Below are 27,684 nucleotides of genomic sequence, written 5' to 3'. Positions count from 1 at the left end.
CAGCGGCCCCGCAGGGCGCGGCGGTCTCGTTCACGATCATTAAAAATTAGAGAATTCGGTCGTGGTATGGTTTTTAGGGAGGCGTGTGAGAACCTGCCCCTTCCCAGCAAAGCTAGCGCAGGACTTCCGAGTCGCTGTGCTACGTTTGAATTCCTGGCCGGCAGCATTGCCTGCGGGAGGTGAGGGGGATTGCGGTGAAAGGACAGGATGAACGATGCCGCACGGCGCCTGTCGTGCCTTGCTGCCTCGACACCGATGTAGGAAGTCACGCCAATGCTAACGGAGCGTTGCACGAACATGCATCCCAGAACTGATTCCGGGTGAAGAAGATCACGGAAGAGCATGAGTCCAGTACTCTACAAGAACACTAAAATTTCTTTTTTACTAGACATGCTTTTATCTTAACAGTGCTCAAGTCCGATGATGAGTAAACAGATTACTTAGCCAACCCAGATCCCTGCCATGAAGGGCTTTCCAAGTGCAAAGTCAATGTCACATGCATGATCGGCGTTTACAAAGTTTGGTTTTGAACATTTGGTTGAACTTGGCTGATGCTGAAATTCACACAAGTACACTGGAATGTCTAATAGACAAAACGAGTAATGAAAACTGAGAGCTCATGCTCCAGTGTTACTTGTCGGAGCTTCACTTGGAAGCCAGAGGTTTGCAGGAGCTCGAAGGGGAGTTACATTGGTACCTGCTCAGGTACCCACAGTCAGCAATGTCTGCTCTTTTCCCTATGTGGAAATCACTTGCATTAGGAAAACAGAACTTGGACAATCTTCTTGTGAGTTTCCACAGAGTTATCTCAAGCTCACTCCATTCCCTTCGGGGGTAGGTCGTTCTCCTCAGGCACATGGAGCGTCCCCTGGAGCTTGGGAACCAGCCCCAGGCACCCTGAAGGGATGGACCCTCTGCAGAGCCTGAACTACAACCGAATGGCCCCCCTGCACCTGGCACTTAGTTCACGGACATCACAGTACATGGGGGAATGCTGCTGCAGTGTCTGTATCCAAAAAAATGAAGGGGGAAAAAAGCAGGGACTGGTGCAGGTCTGAGGTACCAACCCTCACTAGATAAATTAGCACATCAAAATTGCCTCCTACTGTGACACACTCTGTGCTTTTTAATGCTTGAAAGCTACGTTTTTGTCCAATCCTTTTACAAAAGGAGGATATTTCAGCACCTGCAGAGTAAAAAGAATGTTTTCTGTGAGCTCCTATGCTCCTGAATAGTTAATAAATCAACGTAGAAATAAAAGGTGTTGTATGCATCTCACAGTTGGAAGCAGAAATCCAAATTCATGGTTTGTGACTCCTATTATGTACGGGACTGCATTGATTTTTTTTCAGCTGGCAGCAGTGATGGTTTTTAGGGAAAAATATGCTATCCCCAACTGCATCAATAAAGAGAGGATGCTGGAGAAAAAAGTACCTCTCTGTTTTTTACATATTGGTTTTGCTTGGAGAGATAATTCAGCTTTCTTAGTATTGACTTAAAGAAATCACCCAAGTGATAGATTTTTTATTTATAATATATAATCATAAAGGTAACTAAGTTTCAGGCCTTGTTCTGAGTTTCTCTTAGGTAATTTTAGTACCACACAAGATTTTAATACTGAAAGCTCAAGACAAGGAGTGGCTTGTTAATTAGTTTCTAACTCCAGCTCCTTAGGGTTGGATGAGTAACAGAGTCAAAATAAGGTTACATGATAAGATTGCAAAAGAACTGACAAGCCAGCACAGTGATACGGAAACACTGGTTATGGCAGCAGATGAAACAGCTACTAACAAAAGATCAGTTTTGCAAAAAGGGGAGCTTTCTCAATGACTGTATTTCCTAGAAAGGTTTGATAAATGCTGTGTTACTTCCTTCAATGTACAGTCCTTCCTTCTTGCACACTGTATTAAAAAATCAGCCAGCTGCTAGGAAATGCCTTGCTGATGACAAAGGTGACACAATGGACTGTGCAGAGCTGGCCAGTTCCATTTTTACAATTTGAACCCTCCTATTTACTATTTGTGAGCCTGCTTGGTTCATAACCACTCCCAGGGGAAAAAAAAAAAGCTTTAATTGTTTACATTCCTGTGATGAATGCACTTACACCCTGAAATGCAGGGTAGGGAATGTTCCTGTTCAGATTCTTCAGGTGCGGCGTTATTGTTCAAGTCCACTGTTGTGAAGTCCTGCAAAAGCCAAGCAAGTGGCATACAATGGTTTTGCTTCAAGTTATCTTAGTCTTAGAGAAGGATTTACTCTCTCATAAAACGAAGTACAGCACTAGCTACCATTTTTAGGGTTATGTTTACCATCTCTTCTGCTGTTTTTTCTCTTAAGCACTGAACCGTTGCAGCTGAATCAGGTTTTCCACAGCCAGTGTAGATGCAATTCCCTGCAATCAGTGTAACAAAAGACCGACAATTTTCGTATATTAACTATGCTACTTACTTAAGCAACTGAGTCACAATGAACAGTCATCAGCCACACTGTGCTGGGAATGTGAAGTGATTTAGCAGAACTCCAATCCCTTCCATCAAAGCTGAAGACTGGAGGCATGTTTCATGTAAAAGGTATGACATAAATAAGTTACAACAGCATGCACAATACTGAGTATTTGCAAGTTTGAACAAAGCAGCATCATAAATGGGTGTGCAAATGGATTTTGTTTCACAGGAAGCATCAACGTGTGGAAAGCTATGATATTAAAAGGTCAGCAATAATACTGAATACCATTAAAGTACTAAAATGTGGAGCAATATACATTTGAAAATTACTTGCTTTAGCTTGTTTTTCAGGGCGGTCAGTTATCAGAGCTCTGAGATAGCCCTATGGAACAGACCCTTTGCCAGAAGAGAGACGACCTGTAGGAATGGCACATAACAAACATACTTGGTCACAAACTTAGAAAGGCAATTATAGAAATTATGTATAATTAATACATTTTTAAAAAAGAGTGTTCTATTGACAGAATGTGAAAACCAGAACAGCAGCAGCAGTTCTTGCTGTATATTTCCAACTAAATATACTGCTAAAAATTTATTCAAATACAGGTGCACAGTGCATACATTTGTATTTAATGTATATGTACTGTTACCTTGAGCCAAACTGGGTATCTATACCAAGCAACCATTAACATTAAAGATACAAAATCAAACGTGGTTTGGAGCACGTTTGAAGGAATCTGCTACTTAAAGGTAATGTATACATTGTGGCTCTACTGTTATTCCTCTCTCAACTGTCTGAAAGCATACCAGTCTTTATATTTGGGTTTTTAAAGTAGACAGATGGACAGAACACTTCTCACACAGTTGGAAACTACTTTGTTGTCATATGTGCCTAATAAAATAATGGACCTCACTTTTCTATAGAAGTTACACCTATGATTTTGCATTCACAAACACATGGGATTTTTTCTGTCTTGTTTAAGCGAATGATTTTTGTGAACCTACAAGGACAGAAACACTGATTCAACTAATAAACCAATAACAGACTTAAAGGTTACTTCAGATCAAAACAGGGAAAGGAGTAAAATGCTCGATATGCCCCATATGCTGCATTGAGAAATGTGTGACAGATCTAGCAGTATGGTTGAACTCTGTTGCTACAATTAGCTGTTACTTAATGATGACTTTTGGCAAGCAACGGTAACAATAGTGTTTTTTGCAAGTTATGGAAAAAATGCACTGAAAGGAATAGCCAGGCAGAGGCTCAGTATAGATCACACTGCTCGAGGTCCACCAATGTGTAAAAGCAAGCCCAAGTGAACCCAGAGGTGAAGAGGAAGAAGAAGACATCCTCAAGAAATCAGCACCTGCAGGCAGGAACTTGGGCTGTCAGTGTGTCACTGTGACAGCCCCTCCTGGGAAGAGCAGCCATAGACTGTGGGACACTGCGGAAGATGGGAGGGTGAGCTCGACACCACCTAAGGGTGCTAATTTATTGCTGTTTGTTTATTGTTATGAGTAGAGTTCTTCTAGATTCTTGAATGCTTACATTGTGTGTTCCTTTGTGCCTGGCAAGCATATCTTGCTTGTCATGTAACTTTGCACACTCGACTCCACTACTTGCCACTCCACTACTTGTGTGCCCTGACGCATTCCAGATATGACAAAAATGGGGTCACAGCTGCTAGTGCCCTTTAAAGGAGGAAGACTGGGGGTGCATGCTTTGCACATCAGCAGGTCTTCTCTTTGTGGGCCCACAGACAATGTTGGGCTAACAACATGCAGTGAACATCATACTTTGCTCTCCCCTCTGCCTCAGTGGGTGTCTGTCCCACCAGCAGCGCTTCCTCCCTCCAGCCAGTGAATTGTGAATTCTTTGCCAGGTAAGGGAGAAGAACAGATAATCAGACCACAGAATAGCCTACGAAAACCCTAGAGCCTTGAGACTCAGGCCTGCAAAGAAAGCTGGAAAATTCGTATCTGAAACCCTTTAGGTTGAAGAAAGAAACTGGGTACATTTCTGGCTTCTTGGGGGTGATTCAACCTTTTGGAATTAGCCTATATCAGTTAAGTGAAAGAAAAAGAAGTTCCAAAAAATCAAAAGCTACATTTATTCATAACAGGTTACAAAACAAGAAAAGAAGTAGAGATTTTCTGTCCTCATTTATGTGATGTTAAGCCCATCTCACAGATGTTTTTTGATGGATGCTCTGCTCCCTAGAAGCTATTTCCAATTAAAGAAAGTGGAAAGAAGCTGTAAGAATGACAACTGATCATTCTCTTCCGAAAGAGGGGAAAAAGCATAGAACACAGCCTGACACTGATGATATATTCTGTACAGATAATTTCTTACAGATTTCAATATATTTGCCAATTTCCCCTCATTCCCACTTTCCTCCCACATTCCCACTGAGCTTTATTCAGTTTTGATATCCACTGAGTAGATGCCATAGTCTTTTTGAGCCTGAGAGATTGTGGGGTTTTCTGCTTGTTTCATTAAACAGTGATTTTTAGTTCCACAAATATTCCAAATTTCCCTCAATTCTCTCCTTTCACTGTGATCATGACAACAGATTACATAATAGTGAGTTAGAAGGCGATTATTAAACCCTGCATCCTGACAAACTAATTTTGTTTTACCTTACTTCAGGTTTTAAAAGCAAACTGTACCCACGACAACTCTTACAAATCTGTGTGTTCTCTCCTTTCATTCATCATTTGTTTTGTGAGCTGTGTCCAAAACTCCATTTTGCGTTCTTTCAATTTCTTTGCTGCCTTTTGCATTAGGTCTATTTCCAGGTATCTTTCATCCTGATCATACTGAGGCCAATGGACCAAGCCTTCTCCGTTGGGATTTCTGGAAATAATATAATGAAAAGTTAGCTTTCCATTTGCCTATCAATTGTGCGCTGATTGCTCAGGTTGAGAACATTTGAGAAAACTAACACAAGCTCAGATTATGTGATTCTAGTACCTGAATAGTTGGATGTTTTTTTATCAAAATGCTTATCAGTGTAATAGTAAAAGTTTAATAATTGGCATTACTTTTGGATCTAAAACAAATGGAGTAATAGCTCTTGGATTTTTTTTTCTTTTTTGGTCTGCAGGTTCATTTAAAAGGTTTTTCTTGCAGTCATTAAGAATAGTAATAACTTGCTTCAGTATTTATCTTAAATTCTCCCAAATTTGTAGGAACCACCATTTAAGTGTTACTTCAGGCTTGTGTTTCAGGCAGCACAGACAAAACTTGAGCTGTAATTAGCATTATGATTCTCACCCATTTCTAGCAAAGTTAGTCCAGTATCTCATAACAGTTCTGCTAAGTCTATTTTCTTCTTCTGTAGCATGCCCTGTGAAGTGAGAGATGAGGTGGCAACATTAAAAACTAAATAATTGAAAAAGTAGCAGCCGTATCAATTCCAATGGGCTGTAATCAGTTCTGCTTGTTACTCTGAGCTATGCGAGTTTTACCTGAGCAGAGCTCTAGGAGAGAACTGCAGATGAATGATTTCATGCACAGTAACTGCTACTAAAGTCAGAAAATGTTTATGTTGATTCCAATGTTTCTAAGAGAGAAAATCTATTTTAAAGCCCTCCAGTAAACAAAATTAATAATACATGGATACATCACCGGCTAAGAATGGCTTTCCAAAGACAAAGGCAATCTCATCTCCATGATCTGCTTTTACAAACTCTGGTACAACACCTGCTGCTGAACTTGGTCGATGTTGAAATTCATAAAAGTAGACTGGGTTGCCAGCATCTAGTAGAAAATATACAGAAGAGCATTAGTTTGAGAGCTGAAAATACCTGCCACCAAAGATGATAAACTTTCATTACAGGCTATCTTGATAAAATGAAAACAGTACCAGTTCTTTGAGTAATAAACTGTGATGCATACCATCCTCAAACACACTCCAGGATGGAATTCTACATTTCTTCCAAGAAACGCTGAATTAGAGACTTACCTCTATGGTACCTAGCCACTTCAATGGCTGAAAGAACAAAGAAAGGGTCTCCTATTGCATCAAGAAGGCCATCTCGCACCTGAGCACCATTTTCTGCATTCCCTATGTATTCATTATATACTCGATCAACAACTTCAGAAGTAATGCCCTGAAATGAACAACAAAAATACTTCTTGTAATGATGATGAATACTATAGAGTAACAGCACTAATTGAGTGTGCCATCTGCACATCCCTGGCTAAACCCCAAGCATTATCTTCTTTCAAAGAAAATCCTCAACTGCCTCAGAGTGTGGCTCAGAACTCCTTTTTAAAAAGAGGGACATTTAGGATAGAAATTTAGAGTGCATTTTGAATTCCTAGTGGCCACAGGAAAACACCACATCTGCTGCCTGTTACTGCCCCATGGTAGGAAGCTCTCAAACAGAACGAAGTTTGCCTCTAAAATATACCCCTCCGGCAGTACAAACATAGAACCAGATTAGTGAAGAAGCAGCACTGGGTTATTCTGAAAGTGGTCTCTTACCTTAAATGGTAATTCTAAGGAGCTCTGTAAAAGTTGACGTGCAACATCTTTATCCAGACCATCGGTGTAAGCAGGAAATTTCATCAGCTGCATGATGCAGAGAATCATATTTTTAGCAAAACTTATATTAACAAAATGATATATAAATAACAACATTATAAGTCTCTTACCATAGGAATTACCCATCCAAATTCACAGTTATTTATTCCTATTATATATGGAACTGCATTGATCATTTTTTCAGATAGTAATTGCCTGGGAGTCTTTGGAAAAAATACACCATCTGCAGATGCACTGATGAACAGGGAATGCTAGACAAAAAAACAAAACAAAACAAAACAAAAAAGCAAGTAATTTTCTTTAATACATGAATTTTGCCTCTAGAAAAAATTTTCAGATTGTTACTGTAGTTCCAAAGCAAAACAAATTAAGTGCCAAGCGAAAATATAAGAAGTAATAGTATTCCAGCCATCTCTAAATTTGCTCTAATAGATTTTCTGCACTAGGCAGAAGATTCTGTGAAGATTAGCATTAAATTTTTAATGTTTGTGAAACACAGGTGATGATGTCTAATTTACATCTCTTCTTAGTTCAATCCTGTTATGGATGTGTGGAGCAGGGGTTGAAACTGCAAAGGAACATGGAATCCAGCACTGTGATAAGAAATTTTAAGTAGGACATAATATATTGTATTAATTAATTTTCATGTTCTCCAGGAGAAACTGTAGGACATTTCCTACACTCTTTTCCTCCCACTGGTAGAGCATGACAGCAAAACACAAGTGGCTCAAATTACATGCAGAATGAAAGGCAAGTAACCTGTTCACATTTTTCAGGTGAGGTGTAGCATAGCTGCAGCGCAGTGAAATCCTGAAAAGGTCAAGAGAGTCAGATGTTATATTCACTTCAAGTTCTCCTAATATTACAACACACAAATGGCATACTCTGTTATGATAAAATTTGAAATGTCATTTAAATGCAGGAGGTGTAATTTCACCTACCATTTTTAGTGTTATCTGTACTATCTCTTCTTCTGTTTTTTGTCTTAAACATTCAACAGTTGCAGCTGAACTGGATTTTTCACAGCCAGAGGCGGTTGCAATTCTCTGCAAGCAACAGAAACAAACACTCACTTTTTCATATCCTTCCCATAGAAGGCTCCATGTGCCACCCAGCCTGAGAGTCCAGCAGGGAGGAGTCTAAACTTTGGCACAAGGATCCCTGAAGCCAGACATGTTCCAGCTGCAGAGGTACAGAATAGGAAGCCCTCATAACCCTTCACACTGTGGGTTGAGAAGAAGGACAAAACATATGCCTCCAAACTATACAGAACTAAGCCAAAATAGTCATTCTGGTAAATAACATGCTGGGCTGAGAAGGCAGGATGACATAAAGGAGTTGAGTGATGCACGGTCAGAATACAACCATGTAGATGGTAACAAAGAGCACATTATACCATTCTTGATAATGTCTTTTTGGGTTGAGTAACAGCTGTCATTAGAGAGACAGAGCTCATTATAATGTTGCCTCTTTTATATCCCAGATTATCAAACCTAGGTTCTGGGAAGTTGTTTCTTGTCATTGAAAAAAAAAATTGCGTTGAGGTCAGCTTTTCTTTTCAAATATAAACAAATTGGATAAAGTCTTGCTTATTTGCACACAACAGGCATCAAACAGGAGGGGAAGAGAAGAGTATTCAGAATCTGGTGCCATTTTCCAGCCAAAAATTATAGCTCAACTTTTCTTGAAGACAGCACACGTTATAGTATTCCTTTGCATTTCACACTTCCTCCCTGCCTCCTCTCTTCACTTCTTTAGTCTTTTGCTTTCACTCAGACATATGTGGATATTGGATATTTGAAAAATATTTAAACATGTATAATTTGCACACAGAGATACTGTCTTTAATGACTGTGGTTGTAGCTTCACAAGAAAAAAAAACTGTTTCTGCATTTTGGAATAAACAGTTTAAGATATGCAAAACTATCTGGAAAAATAATTAAAATTACCACAAAATACCCACTTGTGCTTCCTCCTCAGGCTGGTCAGTGAACAAAACCCTGACTGCAGTACCACTCTCTGAAATGGCCTTATGGAACAAGCCCTTCGCCAGGGGAGATAAGACCTGTAAAAAAGCAAGAACAAGCATTACAAGCATGACAAGCATTACGTTCTGACCACTGACTTACAATTTCAATATCAGGAACTGCCATTTAAAACATTTTGAAAACAAATGTCATAAGACTGTTATTCTGTAGCCTCTGATCATAGTTCAGCTATGCAAAGGGCTTTGGCAGCACTATCAGGGATAACGAGTTCATGCCTGCCTTTTCCCCTCCCAAAGCACCTTGCTTCTGAGCGTTCATGGAACTACGCTGCACGCCAGATATGGATCGAATATAACTGTGTCCAGAATAGTCTGGCTGTGCTGCAGTAGGGGAACAAAGAACTATTGGTCAGAGGACAGGAGCTTAGGAAACAGGAATTTTTATCACATGTATCACTGAACCCTGGTTTCACTGTGTGATCTGTACCAAATTGCGAGAGGCTGGAGAAGAAGAACCTCTTAGCCAATCTGCTAAGTGATGATGTAAAAATTTTACATCATCGCTGGGTCACAAAATGCACGTCTAGTTCAGCTACCATGACTATTCGCCTTGGTTACTTTGCACAGTGACAGTCAAAGCAAACAGGAAAGGGGCAATGCATCCTCTTAAAGGATTTTTCTCACAATGATAAATTTTGGGGGTTTTGGCACTGAAAAAAATATTCCTCCCAATTTAATTTAGTAGATGAGGAATAATGTTTTAGGTCTGAACTACAAGATTTGGGTATGAAAAGAACAGTTTCACCAATCAGAAACTCTATTGTTGTATGTTGCTGTTGTATTATAGACCAAGGTGATGTGTCATTTACTCTCACTGACTTTTCACGCAGGTACCAAAAATGAATGTGGATGGTGGTTTTTTTCCCTAAGTGATTAAAATTCAATATTGCTGTGAACATACAAGAGCAGAAACGCTGACTCCTCCTGCAGATTCTCCAGCGATAGTGACAGATCCTGGATCTCCTCCAAAATGTATGATATTTTCCTGAATCCACTGAAGAGCTGCTACTTGATCTAAATACCCCCAGTTACCTCGGGCATGCTTATCACCAGTGCTGCAGAGAAAGAATAGATTTGTTTAAATGCTTAATGCAAGAAAAAAAAACCCAGAGAAAAATACAATCTGTGGTATAAGAAATCAGCTGCCATTCTCTACACGACTGAAAAATAGATGGCTCAGAAAGCATTGAGATTAGAGTAGCAATCGAACAAGAACAGACTTGGATGCTGACTCGGGACTTGTAAATTGTTCCCAACTGTTGCATATGTAATTAAAAAATGTATAGTTTCTTTGCATAAGCAAGTATTCTGCATGTCTCTTGACAAAGGCTTTGCACATATAGTTTTGGAAATCATTTAGCAACAACGGAGACAAAATATCTTACCTAAAATATCCAACAATACCTAATCTGTACTGAATTGTTACAACCACCACGTTGTCAAAGGCCGCTAATGCTGAACCATCATATGATGAAGCTGCTCCGAAAATTAATCCACCTCCATGGATCCATACAAAGACCTGGAAAGACAAAACCAGAAACAACCCAGCACAGATAAAAGCTCCGAGTGATCAAAACTAAATATAACTTGAAATATAATATTTTGTGCTGTTTTACTCCCGACTCAGATTACATTTCACAAATGGTAGAAGTCTTTTGAATATGAGGCCTGCAGTCTTACAAAATGGCATTGATTTTATTAAATACTTACACTATACCAGTGCCCTGTGATTTCTCACAGATTATTTAGAGGAAATCAAACATTACAGCATTACATAGCTAAAATGTCAATAAAAGTTTATTTGTAAAATAGGACTTTGTGTCTCTTTTAAACCTCAGAAAATATTGACTGGGGCAAAGCATGTAACTTGATCATCACTACAAAACTGCACCTGTAAAGCTGCATATAGCAGGTTGTAGGTTTGCTGTAAAATAATTTTGCTAGAGGTTTTATAATGATTTTGCTTACCGGCAGCTTCTCCTGTTTTTCTGCAGAAACGGGTGTATACACATTTAGATATAAGCAATCTTCAGACATTTGGAGAGGAACTTTTTCTTTTCTATTAGTAATCGCATCCGAAAAAATCTGTCCTTGTACTTTATCCTGTAGACACCTGAATAAATGAAAAAATAACAAGCAACAGAAATAACTAAAAACTCAAAGCTAGGAAGTGTAGCGTTTTTGTACCTCCACAACAAAGTGCAAAACAGAAATCAATCTCTAGTACATTTCTAGATTGTTGGCAACAGAAAATATAAATTTTTTTACTTTTAATATATTTTCTTCCTTTGACCTGGCATTAAGGAGATCCATAAAAAGGAGCCGCAGTCTACAGCCACACACAGTGACATGCAGACATAATTTTGCATGTTTGAAAATATTACAGAAATATACCTGCAAATACATATGGCTATAAATTACTTCAATGAAAATGCAAATTAATTATTTTACATCTTCAGCAACTTTTTATATTGTAGTGGTTGGTATTAGGCTGGAGGCACTAAACAAGGGCAGTAAGGCATTTACAATATAGTCTAGAATTGGTCTGCTTTTCTCATGTATCCTGTTAAGCATGTGATTCACTCAGCATTTTTTTCTTCTAATATTGTATTCCAGCATTTCCTCAGCTTCTTTATATTTCTGCTCCAAAGCTACACAGTTTATGAGCATTGCTAAGTAATGGCCAAATGCTCCCAAAACAGAACATTTTTGGCAAAGTGCTGGTCTGTATTAGTTCATCCCTGATGCCCATTAGATAGCAGTTTTTAATAAAAAGAGCAGCTTATAAAGGTGTCTGTAGAAATGTATTCATTGTAACAGTTGCAGGTGGTAATGAGATGGCATTAAGGAATTTATCTTTGTGACTTTTGATTGCCCGGTACATCAGTGTCCTGGAATTGCATACAATATAAAATTATTCAAAAGATCAATGGTTTTGTCACTGTCTTACATTGGTGGGTAGGAAGTGGCGTCTCTGACACCTTTCCATGGCTCAGGTGGCTGGGGTTCAGAAAACCTCAGTGGTCCAACTGGAGGCTTAGCAAAAGGAAGTCCCAAAAAGACATGCACACTCCTCTCAGCTGCGTCTACTTTGAATTGGTACCCTCGGACTCTCCCATATTTGGTCACCACTTCTGGTTGCTCTGCTTTTTGTCCTGGGGGATGTGAGCACAAAATCACATAAATGGTCTATTCGTAAGTAATTGCCAGATTTGTAAGAGCTTTAGCTACTTAAATATACACCTTTGGTTTGCTTAAACAATTCATTTTCATACATAAGGCTTCAACAAACTCTAATCAGTACAGCTGACATTATTTCAGCCTTCATTTTGATTGGTTTGTATGTACAATCTCCCTCAGGTATATCATACATATTCTCTCACTAGACACACACATTAGTAATTGCATATAGTCCTTAATCTTTTTTGATCCAGTCCAATAGACTGCTTTCAGTAAGAAAGGCATTTCCTTTTTAAGAAAAGATCTGTGAAGACACAAAATATAGTCAAGACCCTTGATAGTATGTACAGCCAAAAGAAAAAGCTTCTAACATACCTGAAAATAGTCTGGCATATACAAATACTGTTAACATTTAGGTAAGACTCATTTTAAGATCAGTGGGCAAGTTCTCAATACCAAATTACAAACATAGAGCGGTTTGCTCTGCCTCAGCAGGCAAGACTTTGGGACAGGAATTTGATTTTGCTATTTGCAAAAAAGGCAAATGACTGAAAACAGATCACAAAAAGAAATCAACAACTATTTGCTTTTCAGACTTAATTTTTATGCAGCAAGGTTGGGTGCCCAGCTCCTCCGATAAAGCTGGGGTTCCCCTAGGTGAGCAAGCTGCATGTGTGCTCTATTTCCTTACAGAAGGCAATAGGGAAAAACCCTTCTGAAGCTTACCAGTAGCTACAAGCGCTGTAACCCCAACAGCGAGAAGCCAGGACAGCAGCGATGTCTCCTTTCCAGTAGCCATTTTGCAAGCTAGTCACATATTTACCTCCTCAGTGTGTTGCCTTATATACTCTGTTAAGCATAACTATTACGCAAGGCAAACACTGATTAGGAAAAGCAATACTCGAGCCGTGAGCCAACCCAGCTGTGGGCAGCCAGAGCAGCTGCCCTGCCTGTGAGCCACTCTTCGGGGGGGACTGCACGGCAGCTCAGCTGTGTGTGGGAACAGGGAGACCTCCTGCCTCGCAGAGTGGTCCCGCAAGTTTCATACGGGCTCCCTAGCGCTTCTTAGAAATCTTATTCACAAAACCTCAGACCTCAACTACGTGCTTTAAAACGCTTTGAAAACAGTCTCCCATTGCACCAGGAGATTCGTCCTGCCGCTGAAACTCTACCGTCTTTCACAATGGAGTTAGGATTTCCTCACACTATGCAGTGAAGAGACCAGGAAGGGAACTACAGTTCTACTTTATTACGTCTGTTCACTTCTTTTTGGTATTAATAGCTCAATGTAAGGAACACACAATATAGCGACAAAGGGCAAAATCCAAAACGGTACTCCTGAAAAATGTGCTTTTGCTGAAGTAAAAGTCGAGCGATTTTTATTCTCACAAAAGGATATTTTTTGACAAAAACAATACTAGAAAAATCTTAGCTTTTCCTGCAGGGTGGATACATCAACCGTCACTCAGTCCTGCATGTTCAGGGATGTTTGTTTGCTATCTAACACAATACATGAGTTTTGCAACACTAAAGAGATGACCTTGCAACTTTTGTAGTGTGGGAACAATATTAAAGGATTTGGGTAGTAATTATACATTGAATTCCTCTGAAAAATCAGGAGGGTTTATGGACTTCTGCATGAACTTGCATCTCTTGTTGGAGCATGATACGAAAAAGAGGGAAGAGACAGCTGAATAGAAATAAAGGAGATTTTCTATCCACGTTAACTAAGAGGTTGTGTTAGTCTTATGTAAGCTTTGGGCTCTGCCTTTTTTTTCTTTTTTTTTGCCAAGGCTCAGTAGCTCTTGCCCTAGAAAGCCTGTTTACAAATTTATATCATGACAATTCTCAGTTGTCAGAGACAGCATTTCTATAAATTAATTTACTGCTTGCACCTTTGTTTTCAGCTAAGTGGGCTGTAAAGACCCACAGTCCTTAAATTAGTTCAGCATATATATTATGCAGCTGGTAGTCCTGTGTACTATGGCTATGCTTGTGTACTTTACTCCAAATCTTCCTAAGTGTATCTGCACAGGCATGATTTACAGCCCTTGTAGGTTATTATTACCTTGTAGGTAAAACCTGGTCAACTTTAAACTGGACTGCTTAGAGAGCAAACTGTTGCCAGGTAGCTTCAGATGTACATGTTCAGCACATGCTGAATATCTAAGCATTTGCTCTGTTAATTAGGAGACTCCTGCCCTTTGTACTGAGCTCTGTGCTGCAGCAGCTACACTGTTAACAACGCCAGTGCTACGCTAGCGTGCATATCAGCTGCTTCTGAGTGTACGGTTAGTGCACAGTACGCATTGGCAAATGGAACAACACTGTCATTTGAGCTTCTAAGAAAATAATGTGGACAATAACTTCATTGCAGAATTTTTATAACTGTATAGATGTTCTGTGGGAGACTTGTTTCTCAAGAGTGAAGTTCATGACACTGAAGGTCAATAAAACTGGTCTAGGAGTAGTCTGCATTGTTGTGAATGTACAGTCTATACTGTACCGATAGATGTATGCACTGTCAAATGCAATGAATGGAAATAGGTGCCTGGGGTACAAGTGAAGGAGTTTAGCATAAATTATCTTCTACCTTTATCTGTGTGATAGAGGGCAGAAGCGTAAACTCTGCACTCCTGTTTGCATGCTTGAACACTGTTGCAAATTCTCACACTGTCTCCACTTACCTTGGACTGCTTTGGTTCCTGGCTCGGGAAAACTGTTTTCATGCAAGGTGAAACTACAAGAATCCCTGCTTGTGACTCGGCTTCCATCCTGATGGGCGTAAGTGCCTCAAGTCACTTCTGACCTCCAAACTACATTTGCTACAAAGCCAAATGCTGTGTACTCTGCTTGCTGCTCTCTCCTTTTGCTGTCACAAACTTTATTTATCTCTGTAAACAATTTATTTTCTATCTCCTGATCTCTGCTGATTTTACTAAACTCTGTCCTTTCCCATTTGCTTTCCCTTTATGTTTCCCCTTCATTTACTATTTTGTTTTTCAAGCCTTACTCTTCAATCTTTGTTCTACTCACTACTTCTCTCTCAAGTACCTATTCTGCCAAATGTCTCAGCCCAAATCCCATCCACAGTTCCAGAGAAGCAGAAAACATTTTGCAGCTTACCGTCAATCAGTGAATAATGCTTAATTCAGGGATCAATCACAAAAAAAATCCTGCTGTATGATGACATTTCCCTCTTTATATTTTTATGTACTGCTACCTTTCTTGATTTCAACAGCTGAAAAATAGAGACAAATACCACATTTATAGGCCCATAATTGCAATTACAATTTGCCTCACGTATGTATGGTAGAAACGTTTAGAAGTCTGCATTTAAAACAAGGCCAGTTTGGTTTTTCACTTGGGCCCTGGTGAGTATTCAATGAAGCTGGAGTGTATAAAACTTAAGAGCTAGAGTCTATGAAGCTAGTGCTAGGACAGCTTTAACACTCTGTCTCTTTAGCATGTGGTAATCTCACATTAGGATGTCTCTGGGATGAGACAGAGTATCAGAGCACTCACTCCTAAGTAGATAGGAGTAAGATCTTTCGACATTTTCCACTGTGACTTATTTTTAGCACTGTGCCTGTGCGTAAGAAATCAGTTCCACTGCACTTCTCTGCATGCACTCACAACATAAGCATATATTCTGTACATATACATACAATGTTGCCTGTTAATCTCCTTTTAAAGGGAGTGGTACAGGACCTCAGGGGAATTGTACGTGCAATGAAAATCTATCAAGACTATTTTGAGATTATATTCCCCTCGTGAAACTTGTTAGCTAAAACAAAGAAGGAGGGACAGACACTTAGCAGGAATTCCTGCTTACCAAAACAGCAGTTGTGTGAACAGTCTAACCCTACTTCCTGAGTTCTGACTGGCAACAGAATTTGGGCAGAAAGATGTAGGAAATCCCACCGTATTTCTTCCAATAAAGTGATTCAGAAAGAAGGGATGGCCAGTTAGTTGCTGTAGGACATTATTAGCTATGCACAACCTTAAATTCTTACACAGATATAGAGGGGAGATGAAAGAAGGGGAGAACAGATGCCTAGTGCCCCATAGGATCTGTGGAGCTGCCTAACACTGCTGTGAAGTAGCGGTATGTTCAGGAATACCGTTGGGATAGATGGAGCAGCCTAGAAGTCAGATATAGGAAACAAACAAGACATAGCAGAGAAAAAAGTTATTGACAACACTGAAATGAAGTGTTCAAGACTTGTTCTTGGCAGTCCAACTGCATATCAGCTGGTAAGGGCACTGGAATAATTCTGGTACCAATGAATCTCTCTCCAGTGCTAGTAATGAAGGCCTGTGACCCAGTGCAAACAGAGAATCTGAAACTGTCAGATTGCACAGAGAACAGCCTGCAGCACAGTGTAAAGCACCATGAAAGAGATAGAAAGTGTGAAAATGTTACCAACATTGATCCTTCTAGGGGAGCTATTGCTAACTTTAAAAAGAAAAAAGTGTTAGTGGAGACTCTTTCTCCCTTTTCTAACATTTGAGAGTCTTAATTCTAGCACTACTGTTATGGATTATGTACCACAACAGTCAGAAATATACTATATCTGTTGTAAAACTGACTTGCAAAGTCAGTCAATTCTTTAACATTTCTGTATCTAAATTGGATCAAAACTTCTGTACCATCGCGAATACACTTGACATCAAAAGACAGTTTTACTTGCAAATCGGGTCTTTATTGATTTCACTTTATTAAAACAATGTTGCTGCTACGTTCTGTCTTCAGTCATGGAGAAGCAACAGAAAAATGTGAGCACTGGGGAAATCTGGTGCCTATATGAAATAAGTGAGGCTTCTGTTGTAGATACAAATTCAGAAAAAACTAAAGGATCACAGAGGGGAAATAGATCAGTTGGAATTATTACAGTGAATAATTGCAAATATGACAACTGTGAAGAAAAGGTGAAAAGAAGGGAGACGTAATTTTATCCTCAAAATTACTGTGAAGTAATTTCTTTTACTATCCTAATAGTTTGTATATTATGTGCATGTTTAGACTGTAAATTATAACTCTGAATTAACCTTCTTGTTTTCCGTTCTTTTGTTATTTGTCTTTGCAAACACCACCTTTCTCCAGAAATCCACCTTCTCTTCTTTCAACTTTCTGGCTTTCTTTTGTTTCAGATTTATCTGTAAGTATTCTTCATCTAGATTGTAAGATGGCCATTCAACCAAACCCTCTCCATTAGGATTTCTGTAAACAACAAGAAAGAGTGAATGAATGCCCTTTTCAGTTGCAGGGGAATTAAATTACAGAAGTTAAGACTGAATCAACAAAACAGCTAACTCACTATGGAGTCAGTACAAACCAGTAATATGTGTCATGAATCTCATGATTCTTACCCATTTCGAGCAAAGTTAGCCCAGTACTTCATTAGAGTTCTGCTAAGGTTCTTTTCTTCCTCTGTAACTTCACCTGAGAGGCAAAATAGAAAATAATTATTATGTGTGGTAGAAATCAAAACATTGGTACTACAGAAGCAGCTTTTCAGCCTGTGAGCATGTTGTAGCAACTTACTGATTACAACAGAGGCACTGTACCTGCAGTATGTTAGTAATACAGCAATCATCAAGAGAAGATTTCAGCACTCTTTATGGATGAGACTAGCATAATTATCCTTATTCTACCAATTGGGGAATTGGAGTACAAGGAAATAAGGTGATTTGCCTGTAGCTTTTCCGGAAATCAGAGGAAGAACCAAAAAAAGAACTCGTGTCCTGAGTCCCATTACAACTCAAGGAATGGGCCACATGGTTTAGTTTTATAGATCTCATTCTAGCTTTGTGCGACTGAAATTATCCCTATTATTCAGAGCATCACTAGGCAAAGAATTCTTCATTCTGATATAAGACAATGTCATTCCATGTCTCAACACTTCAAGAATATTCATTTAAATATAGTTTCCCATATGCCCACTGTAGTAGCTAGGTGAAAATAATTTTAGTTATAGTGTGTTATTAATTATAAATGCACCGCAATACATCAAGAAAAATAGTTACTATTTTAATGCTGTCCATAAATTCAGGCAAATAGAAAAAGAACGGTATAGTGTTTTCTAGTGAAGGATAACATAAGTAAAAAAATAAATACAAAATATACGCAAAATCAAAAGGCCCTAGTAACAGATTAACAAATGCTTTTACAACATAGCTGGATTGCTCCAAAGTTCAATGGAGTAAAAGGAAATACTTTCATTTACGTAGTCTTTGAAACAGACTATGAACTACTGTGCAAATGGCAAAAATAAAAGCAGAAAAAATGGTGAATTCACTTAAGTAGAATTTCTGTGTTTCTTTGTCAAAATAAGAACTGCTCCTAATTTGTTTTAGGCATATGCAATTAAAGCAAATTGCTGGATACATAATATTCCTGAGGATGTGGCATCTTGTATCTAACTGTTCAATGACTGGCACATTTATCTCGACTGTAGCAACATGGGATTCTGCTTGAAGGAACCAGAACTTCCAGAATCCTATGAGAAATGCCCAAATTGACAAGGCAAAGGCAATTTTGGGAGTACACCCTTAATCCTTCCTCAATGGACTGATTTAATTTTCAATAAAATGCTTAAATATTGAGCCACAGGAAAAAATAGTCTTTAACCTAACCATTAGATCTCCAGGCAGAAAATGAAGCACTGTTCCAAGCCTTGCTCTATTCAATACAACTGGAACACTGTCTGCAAAAGAGACTGAGTCCCCCATTCTCTGCAGCCTGACAGCCCATGGGATTTCCTGGGAAGGAAGGGTCACTAGCTTAAATTCCTCAGGAAGAAAGCTTCCCAAGCACTCTGCTAATCCCCTGCAAGTTTAATTGACCTTTCCTTCAATTTATTTTTCAGCCAAAGCTATTTGGCAAATTCATGAAGAGTGCTGGTATAATGACAGTGATGTTTTCTAGCAAACGTCCTATTTGCTAAATTGTTGACAACATGTGTAACTTACTGTGCTTCAGAAACAGCAAATTGTACATGATAAAGAACAGAAAGACAGTAAACTAGTGTTAAACAAATTCTAACAGGAGAAAGGATTATTCTTTGGTCTCACTGTTAATATATGCCTTTTAGTCTGATTAAAATGGAAGTAGCGCTACTGAATAGAGTAATGCCAGTGTTTTGAGAGTAATTTAAAAGTGAACATTGAATATTCTATTCCTTACTACGTAGCTGAATATCACCGGCCAGGTATGGTCCTCCAAAGACAAAGCCAACTTCATCTCCATGATCAGCTTTCACATACTCTGGTTTACTATTCCAGTATGAAGTGGGTCGATGCTGATATTCAAAGAAGTAGGCAGGAGCTCCAGACTCTAGAAGATGTAACATTTAGAGATTTAAAGAAGGGATGCATAAATTATGGCTGATATCAGCTGTTTAAAGTATTACTTTAAAAAAGCCCAAAGCTTTATACTGGGCACATTTTTAATGCAATGTTACATTCAAGTATGTATTTTTATTTTTAATTCAAAATTAAGAACTCACAGCACTTACACAAAAAAAAAATAAATTAAATATTCACCCCAGGAAAATTTACAGAAAACAGAATAACATCAAATTATTTTCCAGTTCTGGTTATTTTGGCATGGCTCGTCTACACTTAAATACCAGAAAATCTCCAGACTACAGAGCTGCTGACTTCCCAAGTAGCAGTGGGCCAAAGGACAAATTCCAGGTTGCTTAAATATGATGTAGTTTTTAAGCCTATATACTTCAGTTAAGCAAATAATTTAATGCTTTGCTCTCAATGTATTATGACTACAAGCACAAGTACAAGACACTAGTATAAAGAGAAAGGAGTACATACACTTGCTTCACACAATCCTGCAGACCTGTATCACTCTTCACCCTCTAGTTCCCAGTGGGAATCTCAAGAAGGGCTGCCTACACATGACAGGATTTGTGTCTACGTCATTTGATCCAGCACGTAGTAAGAGGTTTGAATATCCTACTAGTGTTCATTAGCTCACCCCTGTGATAATTCAATGCTGTAATGGATGGCATGACAATTCCTACATCCCCTAGCAAGTCCAGAAATCTGTCCCGTAGCTCAGCAGGATCATCTGTGTTTCCCAGATATTCATCCACTATCACAGGCAGAAACTCTGATGGTACATACTAAAAGAAAAAGGGAAACAAGAAACAAACAGAAAAATCATCACTCTCTGAATTAGCAATTAAAAATGTCATCTTTTAAACTTCACAGATTCCAGGGTAGCACCTATGTTGATGGGATGGGAAATAAAACCTATTCAGACTTTTTGCAGGGGTTGGGATGGGGTGGTGTGCAGGGAAAAGGACACCAAAAACCAAACCAAACCAACCTCCTCAGGTTAAATTTGCAACAGATTTATAGGGGTTAAAACTCTACAGGAATCAACGAAGATCCAGCAACTTCTCCTGATAATACCTTTAGCTTCTGTTTTGTTCAGGAGAAAAGAGAAGGGAATAACAAAAGTAAATTCTCTGAGTCCTTGAAAGATTTATGGACTATTAAGACTACAGGGCAAGACCAATGGGTTCTCCAAACACAGCTTATGTTTTTAGTGTTAGAATTTGCTGCTTAAAAGATACACTTCAAAACTAGGACTGCAGAGTACTTTAAAAGTTACATTTAATTTAATGTAAACATATTGAAAAATCCTGCCTTGAAACCCATCAACCAGATTAGCCATCACATACCATAAAGTTAGGGACACTATTACAGTAATCCTACATACAAATACATAAAATAAAAATGTTGGTTCAGAGGTCTAGAAGGAAAAAGGCATTTCCCCAAATCAGAGGCCTGACTCAATCCTATTTCTGTGGAACTCCGTACACTTTAGTCCTTTCAACTTTGCTAGGACTCTCCCCAAAGCATAACATGACCTCAAATCTTAGTAACACTGTAACTCAAGCAGGAAATTAGAGAACACCAAACTTCACAAATCTGTTATATATATTAAAAAGAAATTTCACTTCTCAAATCAGATTAGTGCAACAGTACTTACCAGCATTGGTAGTAATAACTCTAAAGTTGAAGTGATTGATTTTTTATCTCCTATTTCCTTCAAACCTGGTATTTTTGATGTCTGCACAGAAAAAAAGAATGTTATTAGTGCCATCCAACTTCTCCAATATTTTAAACATTGGAACTACACCACTGCACTTTATTCTTACTACTGGTGTTTATTTTTGAAGCATCATATCATATGCAAAAATGCAGTACAGTGCAGCAGCTGTCTTGAAAAGTTTGTATTTACTGCAGTAAATGTTTCCTTGGTGAAGGTTTCTACATAAACTGCTCATACCGCCATTCTTCTGTCTCAAAGGCTTATTTTCCCTCTAGTAGGGGAGATCTTAAAAGTCATTGGCAGCCTCTCTGTCTCCAGTCCAATTGTTTGAACTCTTTGAAGTAAAGATAAGGCAGTGCTCCTCCTCTTTTAAAGCATTACAAAAAATTACTCTTCTGTCTGCAAAATTAATTAGAACAGGTTTTACCTTACTTTTTTCTTCTTGGAGTCAGTACCAGCAAGCTCCCAGAGACACATAGTTATTACATAGATTCAGAACAAATGTTTTGTACTACACTGATAAACATGAATCTTAGGCAATGAAGAAAAGAGGACAAGGAAGAGAGAGGACACAAATCCACCTCCTGCAGTTTTCTGCCCTGTATAGCAATTTTTTGGAGTTACCCATGGAATTCATACAGGAAAGAATTTATGCACAGAGAATGGGTTAGATGCCTGCATTATCCCCATACTCTGTTCACAGATGAGATTTTCAAACAATAGATCTTTCTGCACGGTAACAAGGAACACAGGAACACAGGGGCAATGATATAACCAGCAGCCAGAGTTCATAATGACATAGACATAAAGACATAAGCTGTTTAAAGTGATCAGTGTCACATTTTTAAACATTCTATGTATCAATCCTGAATACTTTGTGTTGTGGGGGAAAGGATTGGTTTTATTTTTCCTTCAGTAATAAGCCCTTGACTGTTGCATTCTTTTTCCCTCTCTCTGCCTGGATAAGGGATTAAAATTTGAGGATAAGAAAATACTGTATAAAATTGATGTTCCAAGGATGTCCATGTAGTTTAACTTGCAGGACGAAGCCTGTCTCACTGTTTTGTGACCAACTGATTCTGGGTCACTACAGAATCATCAAGCAAGCAAAGTTTACCTTGTATATATTTCCAACAATGCAAAGCCTTTTGGCCATACTTAAAGGGTGTCCTACCAGCAAATACCTTCTCAGAGTTGCCTGCATCAGTTAACACAAACATTAAAGAAAAAGAATAGCCATTAAATTACAGATCTAATATTCCAGCCAAATTCATTGTTGGTGACTCCTATCACAAACGGGACTGCATTAAATTCTTTTCCAGCCAATATCTCTTCCGGTGACTTATGAAGAAATACTCCATCCAAAACTAAGGGTAGAAATGGTATTTCCTGAAGGAGGAGAAAAAAAGATCAAATTACTTGTTATTTTCCATTTTTCTTTCAAATCATATAATAAAATGTCCCCATTTAATGTTCCAAGCACAAAAAAAGGCTTAAAGAAATCTTAGTATCTACAGCCACCATAACATAAATTTACAGTTTGGCACAACAGTATAAAACAAAAGCCTGGCTGGGTCATGGTATGGAGTAATGTAATGGTTTCCGGATCCTGCACTGCTTCTAACTGACATTAAAACATATGTACACTCAAGTCTTGCTCACAACTTTACAGGTGCTGTGACACTTCACTAAAAATTTTAAAGAGAAATTATGTGAAATTATTTCAATATTTAGGGGGTATTTTGACAAAAGTTAAGAAAAATCAACTTTGGAACAGGCCAACAATGAACTCCGGTCAGAGGCTGAGCTAAAGTTTGGCAAGCATGTCATTAAAAAAAATCAGTTACTAGTAAAGTTTCACCTACCGTACTGTTAAAGACTATATCCTTTGCTTCCTGATTCCTTAAGCAGTTTATAAGCGAGAGTGAACTGCTTGTCTCACACTTAAATGTACTTGCAATTTTCTGAAAATTATTAACAAAGACAAGAACTGTTAGCTATGAGGTGGTCTTTAAGGAATTTATGAACAGAAAATTATTATACACAGTACTTTTGAACAGTTTTATTTAAGGGCAGGTTTACGTGAGCTTGACAGGTCTTCGAGTATTTTCTTTTACTAGAAATACTATAGTTTGATCATGAAGTGAAATCATTCTGGTTCACTTTCTTGCTATATTTCCATTCACTGTTCTACAACAAACCTTGCTGTAGAGATAGTAAGAGGTTGTAACATAAATCAAACGAGGAAAGAGAATTCAGAAAATCAACTTATGAGAGACTTACATTATTACTACCTGCCATTTCAGGAGGAGAAATGAAAAGGTACTTGCAGAGAGGATTTTAATTTTAAAGGTTGCTTTGGTTTTGGTCTTTTTGTCTTAAGTAATTTACTTCAAATAAAGGCCCTCCATAAAAGACCATAGCTGATATATAAAAACTGAATGCCTCTTCTGGATTCTAATTAAACTTTCTATAATAAATTTCATAGTTACTGTATAAGTTACAGTGTGCATGAAAATGGACATATGCCTAGCCTTGGATGTGTGTAACTGAAAATACCTAAGTTGACCCGCAGATATTATAATCACGTAACCGTAGAATCTATTTCCAACACCAAATGAGATTGAAAATAAACAGACTACTTGAATGAAACTTTACTTAGTGCTAATCTATATATTTATAGGTATGTTGTGAGAATAAATTGGATCAACTTTGTTGTATAACATGCAACCAGATTTTCCCCTTTTCTCTTTTAATCAAACTATCAGATATAAGAAATATTCTATTTTATGTTACAAAGGCTTTAAAATGCAAAAAAAAAAAAGAGTCTACCTTAAGATCCGTTGAAAATAGTAAATCTTTATCAGACGGGATTAGAATTCCACTCTCTGATATTGCTTTATGAAAGAGACCCTTAGACAAAGGAGATAAAACCTGCCAAGAAGAAAATAACAGAAAGTATTTATTCTACGTTAAGGTCCTTATCCCATAACTTTATGCTTGTCTAGACTGCTGGATTAAGTAGGGAATTACACATTTTTATGTGCTTACAGGGGAAGTGTCCAGACTTAGAACATCTTACTTGACATTAATCTTGCTTTCAAAAAATTAGATTAAGCATGAAATGTTACACTAATTGAGTTTTTGAAGACTTTACTTTTTAGTGTATCTACTGCATGCCTACATGTGCAAAAACAGAGCAAGATCCTGCAGATACACCAAAGAGTGTGACAGATCCTGGATCTCCACTGAAGTGTTCAATATTTTCTTGGATCCAGCGAAGAGCTGCTACTTGATCCAAAAATGCCCAGTTCCCACGAGCGTGTTCATCACCAGTACTGAAAGAAAAGCATTATAAGCCAACTTCTCAGGAAGAGTAATAGTTCTTCTAACACCAGAATAAAATAAATCTCACCAACTTACATTTTGTGCAAAGTGTCATATTTGGTCAAGGAAAGATCTGTATAGCCTACCGACCTAAAGCCCTTCATAGTCAGACTGAAGCCCCGCTGACTTATCTACCTCTACTGTTTGTTCACTCATACGCAGGCGGAATCCCGGCCTTTACACCGTGTGATTTTTTGCTTTACACACCAATGGATGGAAGTAAAGGCAAGAATGAGCATCCTATCCAGAACCAAACAAGCCCAACTATGATTTGATAGCAGGTTACAATCAAATGACAATGGAAATGGAATTTATGGACATTTCTTAATGTTTTTAAGTCCTGATGTCGGTGTAAATTTAAACCGCTGTAACAGTAGGAAGCTGGTATAGAAGTTCAGCTGATTTAGAAAACAAAATTAACCATGCTTTAAACATAGGAAGCATTTCGTAAAAAGTGAAAAAGGTCATCTTACTTGAAGAATCCAAGGAGTCCAAGTCTGTACTGAATTATTACTACCACAACATTCTCGTAGGCTGACAGTGCAGAACCATCATACCTAGAAGCACCACCAAATATAAAATTGCCTCCATGGATCCACACCATTACCTTAGAGAAAAAAGGGTGAGACACACTTTTATACATTGCTTGGTATATTTCATTTGAAAGAGGAAGACAATCTCAGAGAATTAGGAACTCCAAATCACCGAAGCTCAATGGGAGCTGAATTCTAGATTGGTGGACTTTGAATTTTACACAATAATATTATTTTTGCTAATGCAGCATCACATTTGCAAAAGCAATTAAGTGACTTTGGAGCTATCATTAGGCATAAACTTTGTTTGTACTTAAACACAAGTTTGTACAATGGGTTTACCTACAGGTAACTTGTCCTTCTTGTTTGAATCAGCAGGGGTGTAAACATTTAGATACAAACAGTCCTCAGAAGTTCGGAATGGAAGGTGTTTTTCTTTAAAGTTTTTTTCAGCTATTTTCAACATGGACAGATCTTGAGGACATCTTCACAAAAAGAAAGGAAGCATGACTACTAATAATAAAACCGCAATAGCAACAACGTAACAACAACAGAGAAAAAACACTTTCTTTTGCCCCCCAGACGGAATTCCCACAGGGCGCTCAACCTTTGTGTTACTTACATACAGTTAGAGGTACAACCTGTAAAAGCACAGCTCTATACTTCTACTTAAAAAGCTGAATTATTTCAGCACAGTATAATGAGAAAACATGAATTCCAAAGACAGGAATTTCCCAGGAATTCTTTGTGGTTCCTAGTCCCACAGTTCTTATGAAATATTTCAGTACTGGCAGCATATTCGCTACCAGTCAATACGAGCTCCTTAACAAAAATCAGACCTCTGTATCCTAATAAATATGACAACACTGACAAACATGAGCAGGTCCTATACAGGAATTAACTGAACGGCTCTCACAGTGGTGGGTAAGAAGTCGCATCTCTCAGATGATTCCAGGGTTCAGGTGGTTCAGGTGGGGAAAACCTCAAGGATCCAACAGGGGCTTTTGCAAAAGGAATCCCAAGGAAAACATTTACAAGTCTGTCTGTCCCCTTCACATTTGTTTGTGTCCCTTTGAGCCGTCCAAATGCGATAGTCACTTCTGGCTCAGCACCCTTCTGTCCTAAGTAACACATAAAGTTAAAAAAAATAAAAATAATTAAATGGTATCTTCATAATTATCAGACAGACTTTTCAATGAAGCATTTTTACTGACTGTTTAATTTAGAAGATTTCAGTTTATTCCTTTCAATTTTGTTCAGTTTTCATTTCGCTTTTGTGCAACGACAGACACCCCCTGCCAAACACTCCTACAGCTGCCTCTGCCAATGACAGCTGGAGCTAGGTAAAACATGGTTTAGTCACTGTGCAAGAGCATGAAGCTTAAAAACAAATTTTAGAGCAAACAGCAATTGTCAAAATCTTTAACATTTTCTAAATTTATCATCCAACAGGATCTTAAAAAATATTTTGTTTAGATAATTTGGAAATGGTTTTGCTTTCTACCTTTTAAGAAAGGTAGCAAGTTTTATTTTCATAAAATCATCTCAGAAATGGTTTCATCTCACAAAACCAGTAATTTTTGCATTAAGCTTATTAGGATACTTTTGCAGATTGCTAACAAAAGTATAAGAGATATACTGCCTTTGAAAATCAAGACACTGCAACTTGTTAGTGCAGTTGCTTCCCCAACAGCAATGATAACAGATTTTGCATCTCACCTTCTGCTCTGCAAGTGATGAATGCTATACTACAAAACAAGGTACAAAGCAAAGCAATCTGGCTTTGAGGAGCCATTTTTCACTCCCGTTTGGACTCCAGATTATTTTCTGCTTTTATGCAGAAGAGAATGGTACAAAGGTCCCTGCTGAGGGCATTCTGAGCAGGGAGTGCAGCTAAATTCCCTTTTGAACATGCACTGCATTAAGCACTTTCAGAGCTGTACTTGGTACAGAGTGTAAATACAATCCCTTAGTGTGACACACCCAATCATACCTGATCCTGGGAATGGATAATCTGAAAATTACCCAACATCATCTGTGAACAACAACAACAACGAAAAGTCTAACCATAGTTAATCTGCTGTTAATCCTACAAGCAGAGGAAACAGTGAAGGTTTGAAGAGGTTTCAGAGCTGTTGGCACATAAATTCTTGTAAAAACAAACCAGAACAACAAAAACCTCACCAAAAAAACAGGATTACAGATTACAAATAACTAGAAAGTAACAACAACAACAAAAAAAAGAAAAAAAAAAAGAAAAAAAAATCAAAACAGTTAATTCTTGCAGAAGTTTTAATGAGGGCTAGCACACCTGTACTGTAATTGACACCATATGTGCTTTCCAGCAGGGCCTGGCCTCCAGCCTCCAAAACAGTTATTTATCCCTTCTTGAACAAAAATAGGCCTCCTGCATTTTTCAAAATTAAAGGGGAGATTAAAGTTGAGGGTCAGATTATAG

The 27,684-nt window shown here is 38.2% G+C and overlaps 2 protein-coding genes across 3 annotated transcripts; both read right to left on the bottom strand.

The window, feature by feature from the left end:
* Positions 1-4,543: 4,543 nt before the first annotated feature.
* On the bottom strand, positions 4,544-13,026 carry LOC104156015 (fatty acyl-CoA hydrolase precursor, medium chain). 2 transcript variants are annotated; one of them, XM_009702049.1, is made up of 14 exons: positions 12,951-13,023; positions 11,995-12,199; positions 11,013-11,157; positions 10,430-10,563; positions 9,946-10,099; positions 8,961-9,062; positions 7,939-8,043; positions 7,757-7,807; positions 7,108-7,248; positions 6,938-7,024; positions 6,413-6,560; positions 6,076-6,207; positions 5,722-5,794; positions 5,127-5,301 (listed from the first exon to the last, which is right to left on the bottom strand). In XM_009702049.1, exons 1-14 carry the CDS (start codon positions 13,021-13,023, stop codon positions 5,127-5,129), a joined length of 1,725 nt encoding a protein of 574 aa, XP_009700351.1. The 2 variants fall into 2 exon arrangements, with proteins under 2 accessions (XP_009700352.1, XP_009700351.1); XM_009702050.1 differs by lacking the exon at positions 7,757-7,807 and having other exon boundaries at positions 4,544-5,301; positions 12,951-13,026.
* A 4,232-nt stretch (positions 13,027-17,258) lies between these two features.
* On the bottom strand, positions 17,259-27,065 carry LOC104163148 (fatty acyl-CoA hydrolase precursor, medium chain-like). Its single transcript, XM_009702048.1, has 13 exons — positions 26,946-27,065; positions 26,143-26,347; positions 25,573-25,711; positions 25,167-25,300; positions 24,491-24,644; positions 24,139-24,240; positions 23,172-23,270; positions 22,555-22,695; positions 21,244-21,324; positions 20,221-20,368; positions 19,414-19,563; positions 17,598-17,670; positions 17,259-17,448 (listed from the first exon to the last, which is right to left on the bottom strand). Exons 1-13 carry the CDS (start codon positions 27,019-27,021, stop codon positions 17,259-17,261), a joined length of 1,692 nt encoding a protein of 563 aa, XP_009700350.1. The 5' UTR covers positions 27,022-27,065.
* Positions 27,066-27,684: the final 619 nt, after the last annotated feature.

Source organism: Cariama cristata, unplaced genomic scaffold (genome assembly GCF_000690535.1).
Source record: "Cariama cristata isolate BGI_N322 unplaced genomic scaffold, ASM69053v1 scaffold14026, whole genome shotgun sequence".
Taxonomy (NCBI): domain Eukaryota; kingdom Metazoa; phylum Chordata; class Aves; order Cariamiformes; family Cariamidae; genus Cariama; species Cariama cristata.
The sequence above is the reverse complement of the archived record's forward strand: the minus strand, read 5'-3'. Positions and strand labels throughout refer to the sequence as shown.